This window comes from Vipera ursinii (genome assembly GCF_947247035.1).
Source record: "Vipera ursinii genome assembly, chromosome: W".
Classification (NCBI taxonomy): Eukaryota; Metazoa; Chordata; class Lepidosauria; order Squamata; family Viperidae; genus Vipera; species Vipera ursinii.
In genome coordinates this window covers 2470280-2486867 of record NC_139522.1, presented here as the reverse complement: position 1 = coordinate 2486867, position 16588 = coordinate 2470280, and the positions used below count along the sequence as shown (strand labels likewise).

The 16588-nt window shown below is 42.2% G+C and overlaps 1 protein-coding gene across 1 annotated transcript in view; it reads left to right on the top strand.

Moving 5' to 3' along the window:
- The window catches only part of LOC310648208 (importin subunit beta-1-like), a gene marked incomplete at its 3' end in the record, with an annotated part of 72089 nt that extends 55886 nt beyond the window's left edge, over positions 1-16203 (top strand). Inside the window, exon 12 of the mRNA XM_083375957.1 lies at positions 16066-16203. Coding sequence (XP_083232083.1) covers positions 16066-16203 — 138 coding nt within the window. The remainder of the gene's footprint in view (positions 1-16065) is intronic.
- Positions 16204-16588: the final 385 nt, after the last annotated feature.

Here is a 16588-nt window from a genome sequence, read left to right as displayed (position 1 = left end):
TTCCAATAAGTCTACAATATGTCTCACATTATTCTTCATTTGTCTACCACTTATAAATCCAGTTTGATCACCATGAATTACTTGTTGTATTACCCTCATTAACCTATTTTTGCAAATATCTTGTAGTCAGTATTCAAAAGTGATATTGGCCTATAATTTTTAACTTGGGTGACATCCTGATCTTCCTTCGGAATCAAAGAAATAAAAGCAGTCTTCCAAGATGGAGGTACCCCTCCTCCCATTTGGATTGTCTTGAATAATTCCCTTAAAGGCTTCACCATTTCCATCTGCAAATTTTTATAATACACAGCAGTCAATCCGTCAGTACCCGGCGCTTTACCCACTTTCAATTGTTTGATTGCTAAAAAAAAATCTTCATCAGTTATCAACTGATTCATCCCTTTTGTTCTTGCGTAAGCACGGGAATATTAGCTCTTGTCAAATAATCATCAATATCTGCGTCTCTAATCTTATCTCTAACATATAACTTAGAATAAAAATCAGCAAAAGTCTTTTTAATAAGACTCTGCTGATACACTATTTTCCCCTTATGCCCTATTCTATCTATATTAGAAGCCCTTTGCTTCTTTCTTAACAAATAAGCTAACCATCTACCTGGTTTATTAGCATTACAAAAAGTATTATGTCTAGAATACTGCAAATTAATAGCAACTTGATCTGCCATTAACTTATCAAACTGACCCCTAAGTAAAGTAATTACCTCTTTAATCTTCCTGTCAGATGGATTCAAAATTAAAGCCTTTTTTCCTTAATTTCATCCTCTTAACTCTTTCCTCCTAAATTCCATTTTACGTCTATGTTTATTATTCAAATATATTAATACACCTCTCATGTAAGCTTTACTTGCATCCCAAACCATGTCAATAGAAGTACCTTTATGCATATTAATTTTAAAAAATTCCTTCATCTGTTTTTTACACTCTTCCACATTTTCCTGATATCTAAACAAGTTTTCATTTAAGCGCCAAGACCGTCTATCCCTATTATCTTTTTCTATCTCTAACCATACTGGGCTATGATCAGATATAGTTCTTGGACAAATCTTGATCTTCTTGATCCTAGAAAAAAAATCATTAGTAATCAAAACAAAATCAATCCTAGAAAAAGATTGATGCCTATCGGAGAAAAAAGTATAATCCTTTTCTTGCAAATTCCTTTCTCTCCAGATATCTCGCAATTCCAAGTCATCCTTCATCTCAAAAAAAGATTTAGGCAGTTTAGCATGACTTGGGGTGCTTTTAAAAAAACCCCGTTATCCATTTGTACATCCAAAACGCCATTCCAGTCTCCCATAAAAATACAAGATTTATAATCCCACTGAATAATCTTGTTATGTAATAAACTCCTTGTTGTTGATTAGGTGCATATAGTCCAACCAAAAGCATTTTCTTGCCTTCTATTAACAGTTCAATCATAACATATCTTCCTTGTTTATCTGCTTCAATTAAAGATGCTGTCAAAGTGTTCCTAACATAAATAACCACTCCATTTTTCTTGTCAATCGCTGAAGCAATAAACGGTGTGCCCAACCTCAAATTAGCCAAGTAGTTTTGATCCGACACTCTGATATGTGTTTCCTGTAAACAAATAACATCATTTTTAAATTGCTTTAAATATTGAAATACTTTCTTCATCTTCTGTGGTGAATTCAAACCATTAACATTCCAGGTTAGAAGTTTTGTCGCCATCTTTTGCGACCTGAAGCTTTTGGAGCGCCTCTTCCAAAATCACCTGCACTCTCTTGGGTCGCGCTCCTCCCACTGCTTCACTGTAGGTAAGTTTTGGAGGTACCGTCACAGCTCTCTGATGCTCTTGCTCTTGTCTCATTCGTCTAGCTGCAGCACGTGTCATTCTTTGGTCTCTAGCCTCCTCCGGTACTGAAATTTGATCCACTCTTGTACCTTTCTAAGATTCTCCATCTTTCAACTGCATAATTCCTTCCGCACCTTGTGAACTCTCACTTTGTGGTTTGTGCACTCCTTCACCATTCTTCTTATTAGATTCCAAAAGTTGTATAGGAACAGCTTTTAAAACATTAGCATAAAAATCACGTGCCTGTAGAACAGTGAGAAGACGATGTCTCGTGCCTGCATACATCACCACCATGCCCACTGGAATCTCCCATCTGAACTGAATATCCCGTCTTCTTAATTCTTCTACCAGAAAAGCAAACTCCTTCCTTCTCCTTAGAATTCTTGGAGGGATCTCTTTTAAAATTAAGACTTCTTGTTCTGCAATTGCGAATTTGTTATTATAAAAAGCTTGAATAACCTTATTTCTAATTGCTCTCTTTGTGAAGTAAACCACCACATCTCTAGGTAGTTTCCTTTGTCTTGCAATCCATGAATTAACGCGAAAATTTTTATCTATATCTTCCATAATTTCTTCTGCTGAACGCTCCAAAACACCTTCCAAAGCCTCTGAGACTATTTTTTTCAAATTTTCCTTAGAATCCTCTTTTAACCCTCTAATTCTCACACCGAACTCCATCTGTCTATACTGTACCAAGGTCAAGTCGTCGTCAATCTTATCCACCACATTTTCAGTCTCCGTCATTTTAGCATCTAATCTAATATTATTTTGGCTGAGATCTTCCACTCTCTCGTCCAGATGCTCTATACAAACAGCCATGCCTTGAAATGCAAGTAAAATGTCTGCCCTCATTTCTGTAAGCTTCTCCTCCATAAGTTCAGCTAATTGTTGAGATTGCTTTTTCAAAGCCTCTTGCAAAACATCCTGCAAATCTTTTACTGTTAAAGCTGGTGCAGGTGCAGGTGTAGGGGGGGCATTAAAGCTTGTAACGAAGATTGCTGCACCGGGGAAGCCCCTGCGCTTCTAGGAACTTTAGAAGATTTGGCAGCCATTTTCACCCACTTGAAATTGTTGCGCACTTTCACTTTTAACAAACTCCACAAAGTCCACTGAGTTAAAGATCATATACTTGCTTTAACATAATTCTTCTGTACCGCTCTGCCTGCATCCAAGTAATCCGAAGTTAACTCTCGCTGGCAGGGATGGTTGCTACGCCCTGCTCTGCTCCAAAGCCCTGGAGCAGAGGCGTCCCGAGGTCCGGAGCAAACTCAGGCTTCGGGGGGGCTCAATCCTTCAGCCACCAGAGTTTCAACTCTGGTGGCCTGGGAGAGCTCTACCCCTGCCTGGGCGCTCACCCCCTCCTCTTCTCCCGAGGAGGGGGCTTCCGAGCCGCCAAAACAGCTGATCGGCGCTGTATTTGGCGATTCTACGGAGCGTCGGGGCTGACAGCCTAAATGGCTGCCGGCGGCGGAGCCTTGCCACCCGGAAGTGTGGCCAACAATTTTGTGCTTGTTTCAGAAATACACAATATTGAAGTGGAAGTAACATAAAGCCACAGTTTTGATAAATTTGAGAACTGAGATAATTGTTAAGATTTTCTCTTTGAAAAAAAAAACATTGAGGTAAAACATAAGAAATCAATCCTTTCTCTTAAGAGTGTAAAATGGAGTTTGAGTGACAACTAGTGGTGGATTTGAGTACAGCACTATAACTAGCTTCCTGGCTGCTTGGTGACTCCTAGCTTAAGGGAGAACAGCTGGCAATAAAGGGAAATATTTTGGCATACTTATCACCCTGGTCTTATTGGACTATAAACACCTACTGAGCTTGGATTTTTAATCTCAAAAACTAGTGGGAGAGAAAGAAAAAATTGACCTTTGATTATGTCTGGCTGGGAGAGACTTTTGAGCAGTTTTCAGGGAGGTTGAACATTTTGAACACTTTGAACACTGTGGATTACAACCTTGCCTGACTGACAATTTTTGGATGCCTGAGACAAAGGATCACTATAAAATAATTGCTTTTGGGGCTGGACCTGTATCTAGAACCTATTGGATTATAAAGGCTACATATAGACCAGAAAAATACAAGAAACTTTGTTCTACTCTTACTGAGACTGGTGATAAGACTATTACAGTTTTCCAGCGCAAAAATAAGCCCCCAAAATAAGCGCACATTCAAAATGAGCAGGAGGCATAGTTTAGAAAAACTATCTACAGGTGAAACTCAAAAAATTAGAATATTGTGCAAAAGTTCATTTATTTCAGTAATGCAACTTAAAAGGGGAAACTAATATATGAGATAGACTCATTACATGCAAAGCAAGATAGTTCAAGCCGTGATTTGTCATAATTGTGATGATTATGGCGTACAGCACACGAAAACCCCAAATCCACAATCTCAGAAAATTAGAATATTGTGAAAAGGTGCAATATTCTAGGCTCAAAGTGTTCCACTCTAATCAGCTAATTAAGCCATAACACCTGCAAAGGGTTCCTGAGCCTTTAAATGGTCTCTCAGTCTGGTTCAGTAGGAATCACAATCATGGGGAAGACTGCTGACCTGACAGTTGTGCAGAAAACCATCACTGACACCATCCATAAGGAGGGAAAGCCTCAAAAGGTAATTGCAAAAGAAGTTGGATGTTCCCAAAGTGCTGTATCAAAGCACATTAATAGAAAGTTATGTGGAAGGGAAAAGTGTGGAAGAAAAAGGTGCACAAGCAGCAGTGGTGACCGCAGCCTGGAGAGGATTGCCATTCAAAAGTGTTGGGGACTTTCACAAGGAGTGGACTGAGGCTGGAGTCAGTGCATCAAGAGCCACCACACACAGACGGATCCTGGACATGGGCTTCAAATGTCATATTCCTCTTGTCAAGCCGCTCCTGAACAACAAACAACGTCAGAAGCATCTTATCTGGGCTAAAGAAAAACAGATCTGGTCTGTTGCTCAGTGGTCCAAAGTCAAACGTTTGCATCTCATTTGGAAACCAAGGACCCAGAGTCTGGAGGAAGAATGGAGAGGCACACACTGCAAGATGCTTGAAGTCTAGTGTGAAGTTTCCACAGTCTGTGTTGATTTGGGGAGCCATGTCATCTGCTGGTGTTGGTCCACTGTGCTTCATTAAGTCCAGGGTCAACACAGCTGTCTACCAGGAGATTTTGGAGCACTTCATGCTTCCTTCTGCAGACGAGCTTTATGGGGATGCTTACTTCATATTCCAGCAGGACTTGGCACCTGCCCACACTGCCAAAAGCACCAAAACCTGGTTCAATGACCGTGGGATTACTGTGCTTGATTGGCCAGCAAACTTGCCTGACCTGAACCCCATAGAGAATCTATGAGGCATTACCAAGAGAAAGATGAGAGACATGAGACCGAACAATGCAGAAGAGCTGAAGGCTGCTATTGAAGCATCCTGGTCTTCCATAACACCTCAGCAGTGCCACAGGCTGATAGCTTCCATGCCACGCCGCATTGAGGCAGTAATTGCTGCAAAAGGGGCCCAAACCAAGTACTGAGTACATATGCATGCTTATACTTTTCAGAGGTCCGATATTGTTCTATGTACACTCCTTGTTTTATTGATTGCATGTAATATTCTAATTTTCTGAGATTGTGGATTTGGGGTTTTCATGAGCTGTACACCATAATCATCACAATTATGACAAATCACAGCTTGAACTATCTTGCTTTTCATGTAATGAGTCTATCTCATATATTAGTTTCCATTTTTAAGTTACATTACTGAAATAAATGAACTTTTGCACGATATTCTAATTTTTCGAGTTTCACCTGTATAATATATATATATAAACATGATACAGTTTCATTCAGCTCTGGGGAACATCAACAACTCTTAACTTGGGAATCAGAAAAAAACAACATAGAGAAGACTAAGACACGCCCAGACCTAGGCTGGATCACATGCCTCACACAGCCAATACTCTGTCTTAATCAAAAACAGTTCTCATTGGCTGGTTTGTTGTTATGGCTGTTCCAGTTCATAAAATTTCTTACACAGTGACACTCCTCCCTTTATGACTGGAATAGACATAAAACCAAATAACGTAATACTGTTCCCATGGTGTACTCCACCAAATGGCTTGGTCATTACATCTGCCAGATTGTCATCTGAAGAACAATGAAGCAATCGAATTAGTTTACTTCTGATGGCTTCTCTGACATTACAATATTTAATGTCCACATGCTCGCTTCTACTTTTCACTCTGTCGCCTGTTGCCATTTTAATGCAAGCAGCATTATCTTCAAATACTGTTACAGCTTCTTAAGAATTGTTCATCTTCCACACTTAAGATGATGTAAGCCAGTGCCTTACCATGCCTCAGTTGATCTGCAGCTGCTAATTGCCCTGGGGTGGATTAATCACAATATCCCAGAGCTCCTTAGCCTTCAGAAAGCATTCCCTTTTTGCAGCCCAAATAAGATAATGTTTTTGTCCCAATTGAGGCAGAGAGCTCTCCTTTAAATCAGCCATCCTGCAAGCCTTCAGCTGAGTCTTTGCCTTTTTCTTTCTTAACTCAGGCAGTCACAGCTCTATGTTGAGCCTCAATCCTTTTTCTTCAATCTGAACTTTCCTGTACTGTGTGCAAGGGCTGGCTGGCTGGGCCCATAACCTGTTAGATCAGGGCTTTTCAACCGGTGGTACAAGTACCACTTGTGGCACATTAACAAGTGGCAGGTGGTACACAGCCCTGCCTAGCCAAGTGTAGTGGGGGAGGGAAAGAGCCAGCACAGGCAAGGACTTACTGTGAGAGAGGCCTCTGGAGCTGCAGAGTGGCTAGGGCAAGGCAAAGGCCCCAGGCTCACTTCTGGCTCAACCTCCCCCATGAGAAAGGAGGAGGAGGGGGGCAGAGAGGCTATAAAAGGCAGTGTGGGCGGGAGAGGGAGAGAGAAAAAAAAGCAGCCTTGGGAGGAGGTGGAGTCACTTCTAGAAGGCACTGAAAGGAAAGGAGGAGGAGGAGGAGGAGGGCAGGAGGGAGAGGAGAGATCAAGCAGGCCGGCCATGAGCCAATCTACAACTGCTGTGGCAGCCACCTGTGCTGGCAGCAGCAAACAGGCAAGAAATGCAGTGGGGGAGGGGTTGCCCTCCAAGAGGAATGAAAAAAGGCAGCAATGGCTGGAGGTGAGGCATGGAGGGAGGGAGATGGAGAGTGGAAGGATTCTTATGTGCTTTTGTGACTTTGAAGTTCTGGGATTTGTGCAATGTGGGCTTTGTGCTCTTAAGGAGTGTTTGGCAATTTCTATTTGGCTGATGGCTGATGTCCTGTGTTAGCTTCTATTGCTCTGCTATTGTTAGCTGTAAGTTTTGCTGCAAGGGATTTTGAAGTATTTTTCTCCTGAATGGATTTTGCCTGTAGCATTCCTGTCAGAACCCATTCCGATCCACATCTTAGGAAAGAAAAACTCTTGGAGACAAGATTGTCCAAGCAGGAACTTTTACTAAGACATAGATGACAGAGGATATAATAGACAGGATCTGCCATTGACTTTGCTTGTCAAAAGGTTGCAAAAGGGGAATCACATGACCCTGGGACACTGTGAGTATCATAAATATGAATCAGTTGCCAAGCATCCAAATATAAATCACATGACCCTGGGCGTGCTGCAATGATCATAAGTAATTTCAGTGCAATTGCAACTTTGAACAGGTTTTTTTTTGGTCATCAAGTTTTTGACACCTTGCTAGGTGGTACTCGAATATTGCCATATCCTAAAAGTAGTGCAATTGGTGAAAAGGTTGAAAAGCCCTGTGTTAGATTATTACAGCTTTCCAGCGCAAAAATAAGCCCCCCAAATAAGCACACATTCAAAATGAGCAGGAGGCATAGTTTAGAAAAACTATATAAAATATATATAAACATGGTATATACAGTTTCATTCAGCTCTGGGGAACATCAACAACTCTTAACTTGGAGATCAGAAAAAAACAAACACAGAGAAGACTAAGACATGCCCAGACCTAGGTTGGATCACATGCCTCACACAGCCAATACTGTGTCTTAATCAAAAACAGTTCTCATTGGCTGGCTTGTTGCTATGGCTATTCCAGTTCGTAAAATTTCTTACACAGTGACATAATTCACCAAACAATTGTTGCATACAAAAAGGACATAAAAATAAACCATAATGAGACTATAAATAATTTAGATAACATAGATGAGCAAATCTCCAAATTAAATCTACAACTAGAAAGTTCCCAGATAAGTACTACAAAGTATGAACAAATAAATCAGGCGATGAAGCAGAGGAAATGGACCTAGAGATGGAAGAGATAAAAGAAGGGAAATATGAACTACCATATACAAATAAAACACTGCAAGACTCACCCATAACATTGAAAATGCAAAAGACCCTTTATCCCTTAAGTCTGCAAAATACACCTGATGACAAGGAAGAAGATTTTAAGCAACAAAACATAGAGCTGTCAGGGGAAATATTACAACTTGGGAGACAAAAATGAAGAGAGAAATTGAGGGAGAAGGAAAGTGGGAGTTGCTTAAAGAATATAAAAGGGCGGAATTCCCCCCAAATAATAATAATAATAATAATAATAATAATAATAATAATAATAATAATAATAATAATATAATAATAATAATAATAATAATAATAATAATAATAATAATAATAATAATAATAATAATAACACCCTATCTAAATTGTCTTCCTCATGCCAAGCAACTTTCACAAAAATAGAAAATTCCTGGGCGATTTAATTGCCTTGGCTTGGAAAGCTACTTGGCAAAGAAAGAAAGCGAGAGTTAGATTTAAAAAATAGAAGATTTGACCCATTAGAGGGGGCATTATATGTTTAAATACTTGTTTCAATATGATTAAAAGAGTGGATGACCCTTAGATATAATTAGACTTTTATAATGAAAGATAATGATTTAAAATTAAAATAGCATTTTTTTTTCTTTTTTTGATAAGAGGATTGGTATGAATAAAATTTTTAGCTATATAAATGTAATTAATATTGAGAATATCATAACTGACAAAGATACTTCAAATATTGATGGGAAATCAAACTTTAAAAAGAGCACGAAAACCAGGATATTGATTTATGAATTGAGGTCGACCCAAAGGGCTCTCGTTTGTGGAGTTCCTCAGGGGTCGGTCCTCTCGCCTCTCCTGTTCAACATCTACATGAAACCGCTGGGTGAGATCATTCGTGGTTTTGGAGTTGGGTATCAACAATACGCCGATGATACCCAGCTTTTCATTTCGACCCCAAACCACCCCAGTGATGCCCTCGACGTGATGTCCCGTTGCCTGGAGGCGGTTCGGGTCTGGATGGGGAGGAACAGACTTCAGCTCAACCCTGACAAGACTGAGTGGCTGTGCATTACGGCATCCCGGGACATTCAAAATATTCCACCTCTTTCTATGGGGGGTGAGTTTTTACCCCCCGTGGATAGGGCTCGCAACTTGGGAGTCCTCCTAGATTCACGGCTTACCCTGGAAGACCATATATTAGCCGTGACCAGGGGGGCTTTCGCCCAGGTTCGCCTGGTGCGCCAGTTGCGGCCCTATCTGGACCGGGATGCCCTGTGTACGGTCACTCATGCACTCGTGACCTCTCGGCTGGACTACTGCAATGCTCTTTACATGGGGTTTCCCTTGAAGACCACTCGGAGGCTCCAACTGGTACAGAATGCGGCTGCGAGAGTTGTCTTGGGAGTTTCCCGGTACTCCCATGTTACACCTTTGCTACGCGAGCTGCATTGGTTACCAGTTGTCTTCCGGGTGAGATTCAAGGTTCTGGTAATGGTCTTTAAGTCCCTACATGGCATGGGTCCGGAGTACCTCGGGGACCACCTGCTGCCGGCGTCAACTTCCCTCCGCCCCGTGCGTTCCCACAGAGAGGGCCTCCTCAGGGTGCCTCCGGTCAGAGAATGTCGGCTGGTGGCCCCCAGGGGGAGGGCCTTCTCTGTGGGCGCTCCGGCTTTATGGAACCAGCTGCCGGTTGAGCTCCGGACGGCACCGGACCTTCGCTCCTTCCGGCGCGGACTGAAGACCCATTTATTTGAACAAGCTGGCCTGGCCTGATGGGGGATGTTAGGGCTTTTTAATGGGTTTTTATATTGTTACTGTTTTATCTGGGCGATTATTTAATTCTCTTTTAATTTTTGTATTTTCTATTTATATGTGCCCTGTTCACCGCCCTGAGTCCTTCGGGAGAAGGGCGGTATACAAATTTAATAAATGAGTGAAATGAATGAATGATATTGTTATTTGTATAATATTAGTAAAATATGATCAAGATGTTTACATCTAACTTTGGATACAGCAATAGTACCAAGAATTGTAATTGTGTAATGAGGGGAAAATGGAAAAAATATGGGGAAGAAAGGAGGATCAGGGAAAAAATACTGGATTGTGCAATACTGAATAGATTTATATTGAAGAAGTTAATCTTAAATACTGTATGTGAACCCAGACAACATGTTGTTTACTAAGCACTAAAGATTGTAATTCTTGAAAATTAAAACATTTTTTAAAAAATAAACAGCAAGAATCAATGAAAGACTGGGTATACTTTCATAGAGGGAATCAATTGGAGATGGAATGTGACAGGATTGATTTGACGGAGAGCCTTGAATGGCACAAACTTAGTGTCTAGCTTCTTGGAAGGTGTTGAGGATGCTATGAACTTGGTAGAGAGCCAGACCTTGTCCCCTACTGCTATTGGCGGTTGCTCTCGTCTGTGGGCATCCACAGACTTCTTGTAACACTGCTTTGCTTGGTCAAGCTGCTGCTTCAATAGGGCTTGGGCAGCGAGTTGCTCCTGCAAGAAGTCAACAGCTCCTGGGACTGGTGAGTCTAGTGCGGGGTGGTCTGGCAATACTTTGGGTGCATGTGTGTGTGCCATACATAGCTTGAAAGGGTGTCATTGAAATCAATGTGTGGAGAGACTTGTTATAAGAAAATTCTACAAGAGGGACCACTAATTTGGCTTTGTGCTTCAGTGCACCTCCCTCCACCACTAATGGGGATATGGTACCTGCTGGGGCTTCCTTAAAGGTCATCCATTTGGGTCCAAGAGAAGTGGTCTAGAAGTTGCTATGCCTTGATTCTAGTAAGTCCTGGTGCAGTTGAGTCGCTTCTAACCTTCCAGAGGGTGATGTCTGTGGTGCTGGCTGGAAACAAGGCTACAGAATTGTTGCCTTGGGTGGGGTGTGATGCACTTGAGAAAACTGGTTTGCGTGACAAGGCATCTGGCAGTAAATTGTTTGAGCCAGATACATACTAAATATAGAAATCAAAGTGTGAGATGAATAGACTCCATCAAATTTGTCTGGGAGAAAGCAACTTAGTCTGTTGCAATACATGTAGGTTCTTATGGTCTGTGGAACGCAGATTTCACTGCCAGGAGTTCCTTGTTGAAAACATCATAGTTTTTTTCTGGGGTGGTTAAAGCTCTTGAGAAAAAGGCACAGGGCAACAGACTGTTTCCCTCCTTGCAGTCTTAGAGAAGAACAGCTCCAGTGGTGAAATCTGAGGCATCCACATGAACCACAAACCTCTTTGATGGATCAAGATGCTGAAGGAGGGGTTGCTGCGCAAAAAGTTGCTTTAACTCTTCAAATGCTGTCTGGTGTGTAGCAGTCCAAGCAAACCTAACCCCTTTCTTTGTGAGTTGGGTAAGAGTATTAACCTTGCGAGCAAAGCCAGAGATACATTTTCTGCAGAAGTTAGTGAAGCCCCAGGAGTGTTGGATATCTTTGGCAGTGTGTGGGGCTTGCCATTCTAGTACAGCTCTGACTTTCTGGGTGTCCATTTGTATACTGTTTGTGCAGATACAGTACCCTCAAAAGTGTTAACTGTTTCAGATCAAATGCACATTTTTCTGGTTTGGCAAAGAGATGATTGTCTCTGAATCTAGTGAGGACTATCTGGACATGTTCTGTGTGCTGGGATTCAGGGGACCACAGTGTATTCAAACTTGTCACACCTGGCATTTAGGTTGGTTAAGTATTCATGGACCTCTTTGATTCTAATCAGATTATAAGCATTGAAAAGGTCCAATCTGGAGAAAATGCATGCCTTTTGTTGTTGTTGTCAGTTGCAAAGTCGTGTCCGACCCATCGTGACCCCATGGACAACGTTCCTCCAGGCCTTCCTGTCCTCTACCATCTTCTGGAGTCCATTTAGGTTCACTCCTACTGTTTCAATGACTCCATCCAGCCACCTCATTCTCTGTTGTCCCGTTCTTCTATTGCCCTCAATCTTTCCCAGCATTAGGCTCTTCTCTAGTGAGTCTTTCCTTCTCATTAGGTGGCCAAAGTATTTGAGTTTCAACTTCAGGATCTGGCCTTCTAAAGAACAGTCAGGGTTGATCTCCTCTAGGACTGACCGGTTTGATCACCTTACAGTCTAAGGGACTCGCAGGAGTCTTCTCCAGCACCATAGTTCAAAGGCCTCAATTCTTTGGCGCTTAGCCTTTCTTATGGTCCAACTTTCACAGCCATACATTGCAACTGGGAAAACCATGGCCTTGACTATACGCACTTTTGTTGGCAGGGTGATGTCTCTGCTTTTTAGTATGCTGTCTAGATTTGACATAGCTTTCCTCCCCAGGAGCAAGCATCTTTTAATTTCTTGGCTGCAGTCCCCATTTGCGGTGATCTTGGAGCCCAGGGAAATAAAATCTGTCACTACCTCCATTTCTTCCCCATCTATTTGCCAGGAATTGACAGAGCCAGATGCCATGATCTTGGTTTTCTTAATGTTGAGTTTCAAGCCCACTTTTGCACTCTCCTTCTTCACCCGCATCCAGAGGCTCTTTAGTTCCTCTTCACTTTCTGCCATTAAGAGTGGTATCATCTGCATATTTTAGGTTGTTGATATTTCTTCTGGCAATCTTAATTCCAACTTTTGATTCATCTAGCTCTGCCTTTCTCATGATGTGCTCTGCATATAAGTTAAATAGGCAGGGCGACAGTATACAGCCTTGCCGGACTCCTTTCCCAATTTTGAACCAATCAGTGGTTCCGTGTCCAGTTCTCACTATTGATTCTTGACCCGCATATAGGTTTCTCAAGAGACAAATAAGATGGTCTGGTACTCCCATCTCTTTAACAACTTGCCAGAGTTTGTTATGATCCACACAATCAAAGGCTTTAGCATAGTCAATGAAGCAGAAGTAAATGTTTTTCTGGAACTCCCTAGCTTTCTCTATGATCCAGCGTATGTTGGCAATTTGATCTCTAGTTCCTCTGCCTCTTCGAAATCCTGCCTGTACTTCTAGTAGTTCTCTATCCACATACTGCTGGAGTCTAGCTTGTAGGATTTTAAGCATAGCTTTACTAGCATGTGAAATGAGTGCAATGGTGCGATAGATTGAACATTCTTTGGCACTGCCTTTCTTTGGAATTGGAATGTAAACTGATCTTTTCCAATCCTGTGGCCACTGTTGAGTTTTCTAAATTTGCTGGCAAATTGAGTGTAGCACTTTTACTGCATCGTCTTTTAAGATTTTGAATAGCTCAGCTGGAATACTGTCACCTCCACTAGCCTTGTTGTTGCTCATCTTTTCTAAGGCCCACTTCACTTCACATTCTAGGATGTCTGGCTCGAGGTCAGTGACCACCTCATCGTGATTATCAGGGACGTTAAGCTCATTCTTGTATAGTTCTTCTGTGTAATTTTGCCACCTCTTCTTAATCTCTTCTGCCTCTGTTAGGTCCCTGCCATTTTGGTCCTTTATCATGCCCATTTTTGCATGAAACATTCCTTTCATCTCTCCAATTTTCTTGAAAAGATCTCTGGTCCTCCCTATTCTATTGTTTTCTTCTATTTCTTTGCATTGTTCATTTAAGAAGGCATTCTTATCTCTTCTAGCTATTCTTTGGAATTCTGCATTTAATTGGGCATATCTTTCTCTTTCTCCCTTGCCTTTCGCTTCCCTCCTTTCCTCAGCTATTTGCAAAGCTTCCTCAGACAGCCATTTTGCTTTCTTGCATTTCTTTTTCTTTGAGATGGTTTTAGTTGCTATGTCTTGTACAGTGTTGCAAACCTCTTTCCATAATTCTTCAGGCACTCTTTCTATCAGATCAGGGATATGATTTAGTTCATATCTGAGTGGCCTAGCACTTTTCCCTACTTTCTTCAATTTAAGCCTAAATTTTGCAACGAGAAGCTCATGATCTGAGCCACAGTCAGCTCCTGGGTCTTGTTTTTACTGACTGTATAGAGCTTCTCCATCTTTGGCTGCCGATCACATAGTCAATGCCATTTGTAGTCTATCCCAAATGTCTGAAATGAGTAGTAGTGGGTAGTGTTTTCTGACTGTCACCAAATTCAAGGCTTGAAAATTGTGGACTACGTGAAGGGGGGTTTCCACTCACACTTGGGGCATTAGGGTCTTGCTTTGGGGGGACCAAAAAGGTTGGCACTGAAGCTGGTGATTTCGAAGGTCAAAGAAAGCCTTTTTGCAAGTTAGAGTCCAAATATTGCTTCAAGGTTGTTAGCTCATTAGCTGACATTGGGTACTGCCTTTTGGCAGGTATTTTCACAGTCAGGAGCAGGTCTATGGCACAGTTGCAGTCTGGGGGAAGAACTGCTGCTTCCTCCTCGCAAAAAACATCTTGAAACTCTGTGTTCTTGTTTGGGAGATTAGGAATCTCCCTGCTAGTCTTCAGGGGTGACTGGTGGGGTGTTTTGGACAGACAATTCCAATGAGGAAGGCAATCAGGGTTGTTAAAAGTAAGTTACTGTTTCTTCCATTTAATCATGGGGTTGTGAAGTAGCATCCAATTGAATCCTAAGACTGGGAAGGTCCAGATGGTTAGTCATTAAAAGGGTTAACGTCACTGAGTGATTGCCCATGGTTAATTGCAGAGAGAGGGTGGAATGTGTAATAGGACCCGCTTTCAAAACTTGCCAGTCAATAGTTTTTACTTAAAAGGGGAACTTCAAGGGAACCATTGGAATGTTCCGCTCCTCTGCTGTTGCCATGTTTATAACATTAGCTCTTGCTCCTAAATCTATCAGGGCAGGTAAGATTACTTCCTAACCAGAGGGGAGGGAGAAAACAGAGTCAATGTGTAACAACGCACCTTGGTGAGGTTGTACCTTGGTGAGGTTGTACCTTGGTGAGGTTGTGTGCGAGCCCCTTTCAAAGCTTGGCGAAACCCTCCTGTGAGCTCTTGCTGGAGGGGCTGTCACCATTTCCTTGGTCTTGGAGTTTGCAGTCCAGGCGGTTGGTAGTGAAGGAGCAGTTGGGACATTTATCTCCCCTCTTGGGTGGTTTTGAAGGGCAGTCCTTGACCATGTTTCTGGGTTTTCCACAGTAGAAACAGAGAGCTAACTCCCTGTGTCTTCCGTTCTTCCATGGCTGGGGCTTGTCTGACTGCTGCAATTTGCATTGGTTCTGTGTTCTATGTCCGGAACAGTTGGGGTGCATGGGGGTGGAGACGGGACCAGGTAGCTGAGGAGGTTCAGCCATGAACTTAGTAATTCCTAGTAAAAATGTGATTTCATTTCACATTTGATTTCTAAAATGTTATGAATAGTGCTGTGTATTTCTTTCCAGTACTTCAAAGTACTGGAAAGTCACAACCTGGGGATGGGTGGCACATTGACAGCCTTCCCCCTGTCTTTTAAATTTTAACTTATATTATCCTTGTTTTTATCTGACTCCTTTTATTCATGTATCATGTTTTATATGGTTTTTAGGTTGTTAAATGCTTTTAACTGTACACTGCCCAGAGTGTCTCTGTGTGTTACAACCCAGGTCACCTAGGCAGAGGCAGGCTTCTATAGAGTCCTTTATTGCTCTGCTAATTCCACAACAAATGGCCCTGCTACACCCCAAACTTCCCTGAAGGCAGCCACCCACAGTTCAACAAACAAAGCCAGTAATCACCAGAGCCAAATTGCAAATGCAGAGAGGAAGTCCAGAAACAAGGTGCAAGTCCATAAAGCAAGGTCCATAAGGTTCCAGGTCCACAGGACAAGGACAAGAGTCCACAAGCAATGGTCAAATTCCACAGACACAAACAGGATTCAAAGCAGTTTTTCCAAGTACATGACAAAGTAAAACAAAACAATTGTTCCTGACAACCTCCCCCGGCCTCTGCTTAAGTCAACCTAAGCCAGGTGTTCCTCGTGAGGAGGGGCAGGGCGACCTTCTCTCAAGCAGCCTTGCAAACCTCCTTTGAGCTTGCCTCCGCTCTACTGTCGCTCTACTGTCCGTGCCCTCAGATCGAGTGGGGGAGGCAGCTGTTCCTCATCAGAGGGGATCTGCTGCCTCTCACCACTACCTGTCTACAGCTGATCGTCCCTCATGTTTGTGAGGGCAAGCAGCTCCCTGTCTGGTTGACCACCTCACCCAATGCCTGAGGGGCCTGGGACAGCATTGTCCTCAGCCTTGACCTCCCCAAACATTCCAGGGGAGACTTGCCATTCCCGTCTGATGTTCCCGATGGGGCCATGACACTATGAGTGAGATGGGTGGTATCTAAATTTGGCAAATAAATGTCCACAACATATGGTGAGAGGCTTTTTCTCCCCTCTATGCTACAGTACTGCCATCTTTAGTATTATGTCCAGTGTCTTCTCTCTATACTTGTATTCTACCCTCAGACATGCCTTCACTTTGCTTGGTTATTAATAACTAATCCCAGTACCCTGCATATTAGATGCTAATATTCTGTGTTTGATTGCATATTGTTTAAGGTTCATTAAGTTACTCTGTGTGCTAGTTTTGTTATGCAAAAGCAGTACT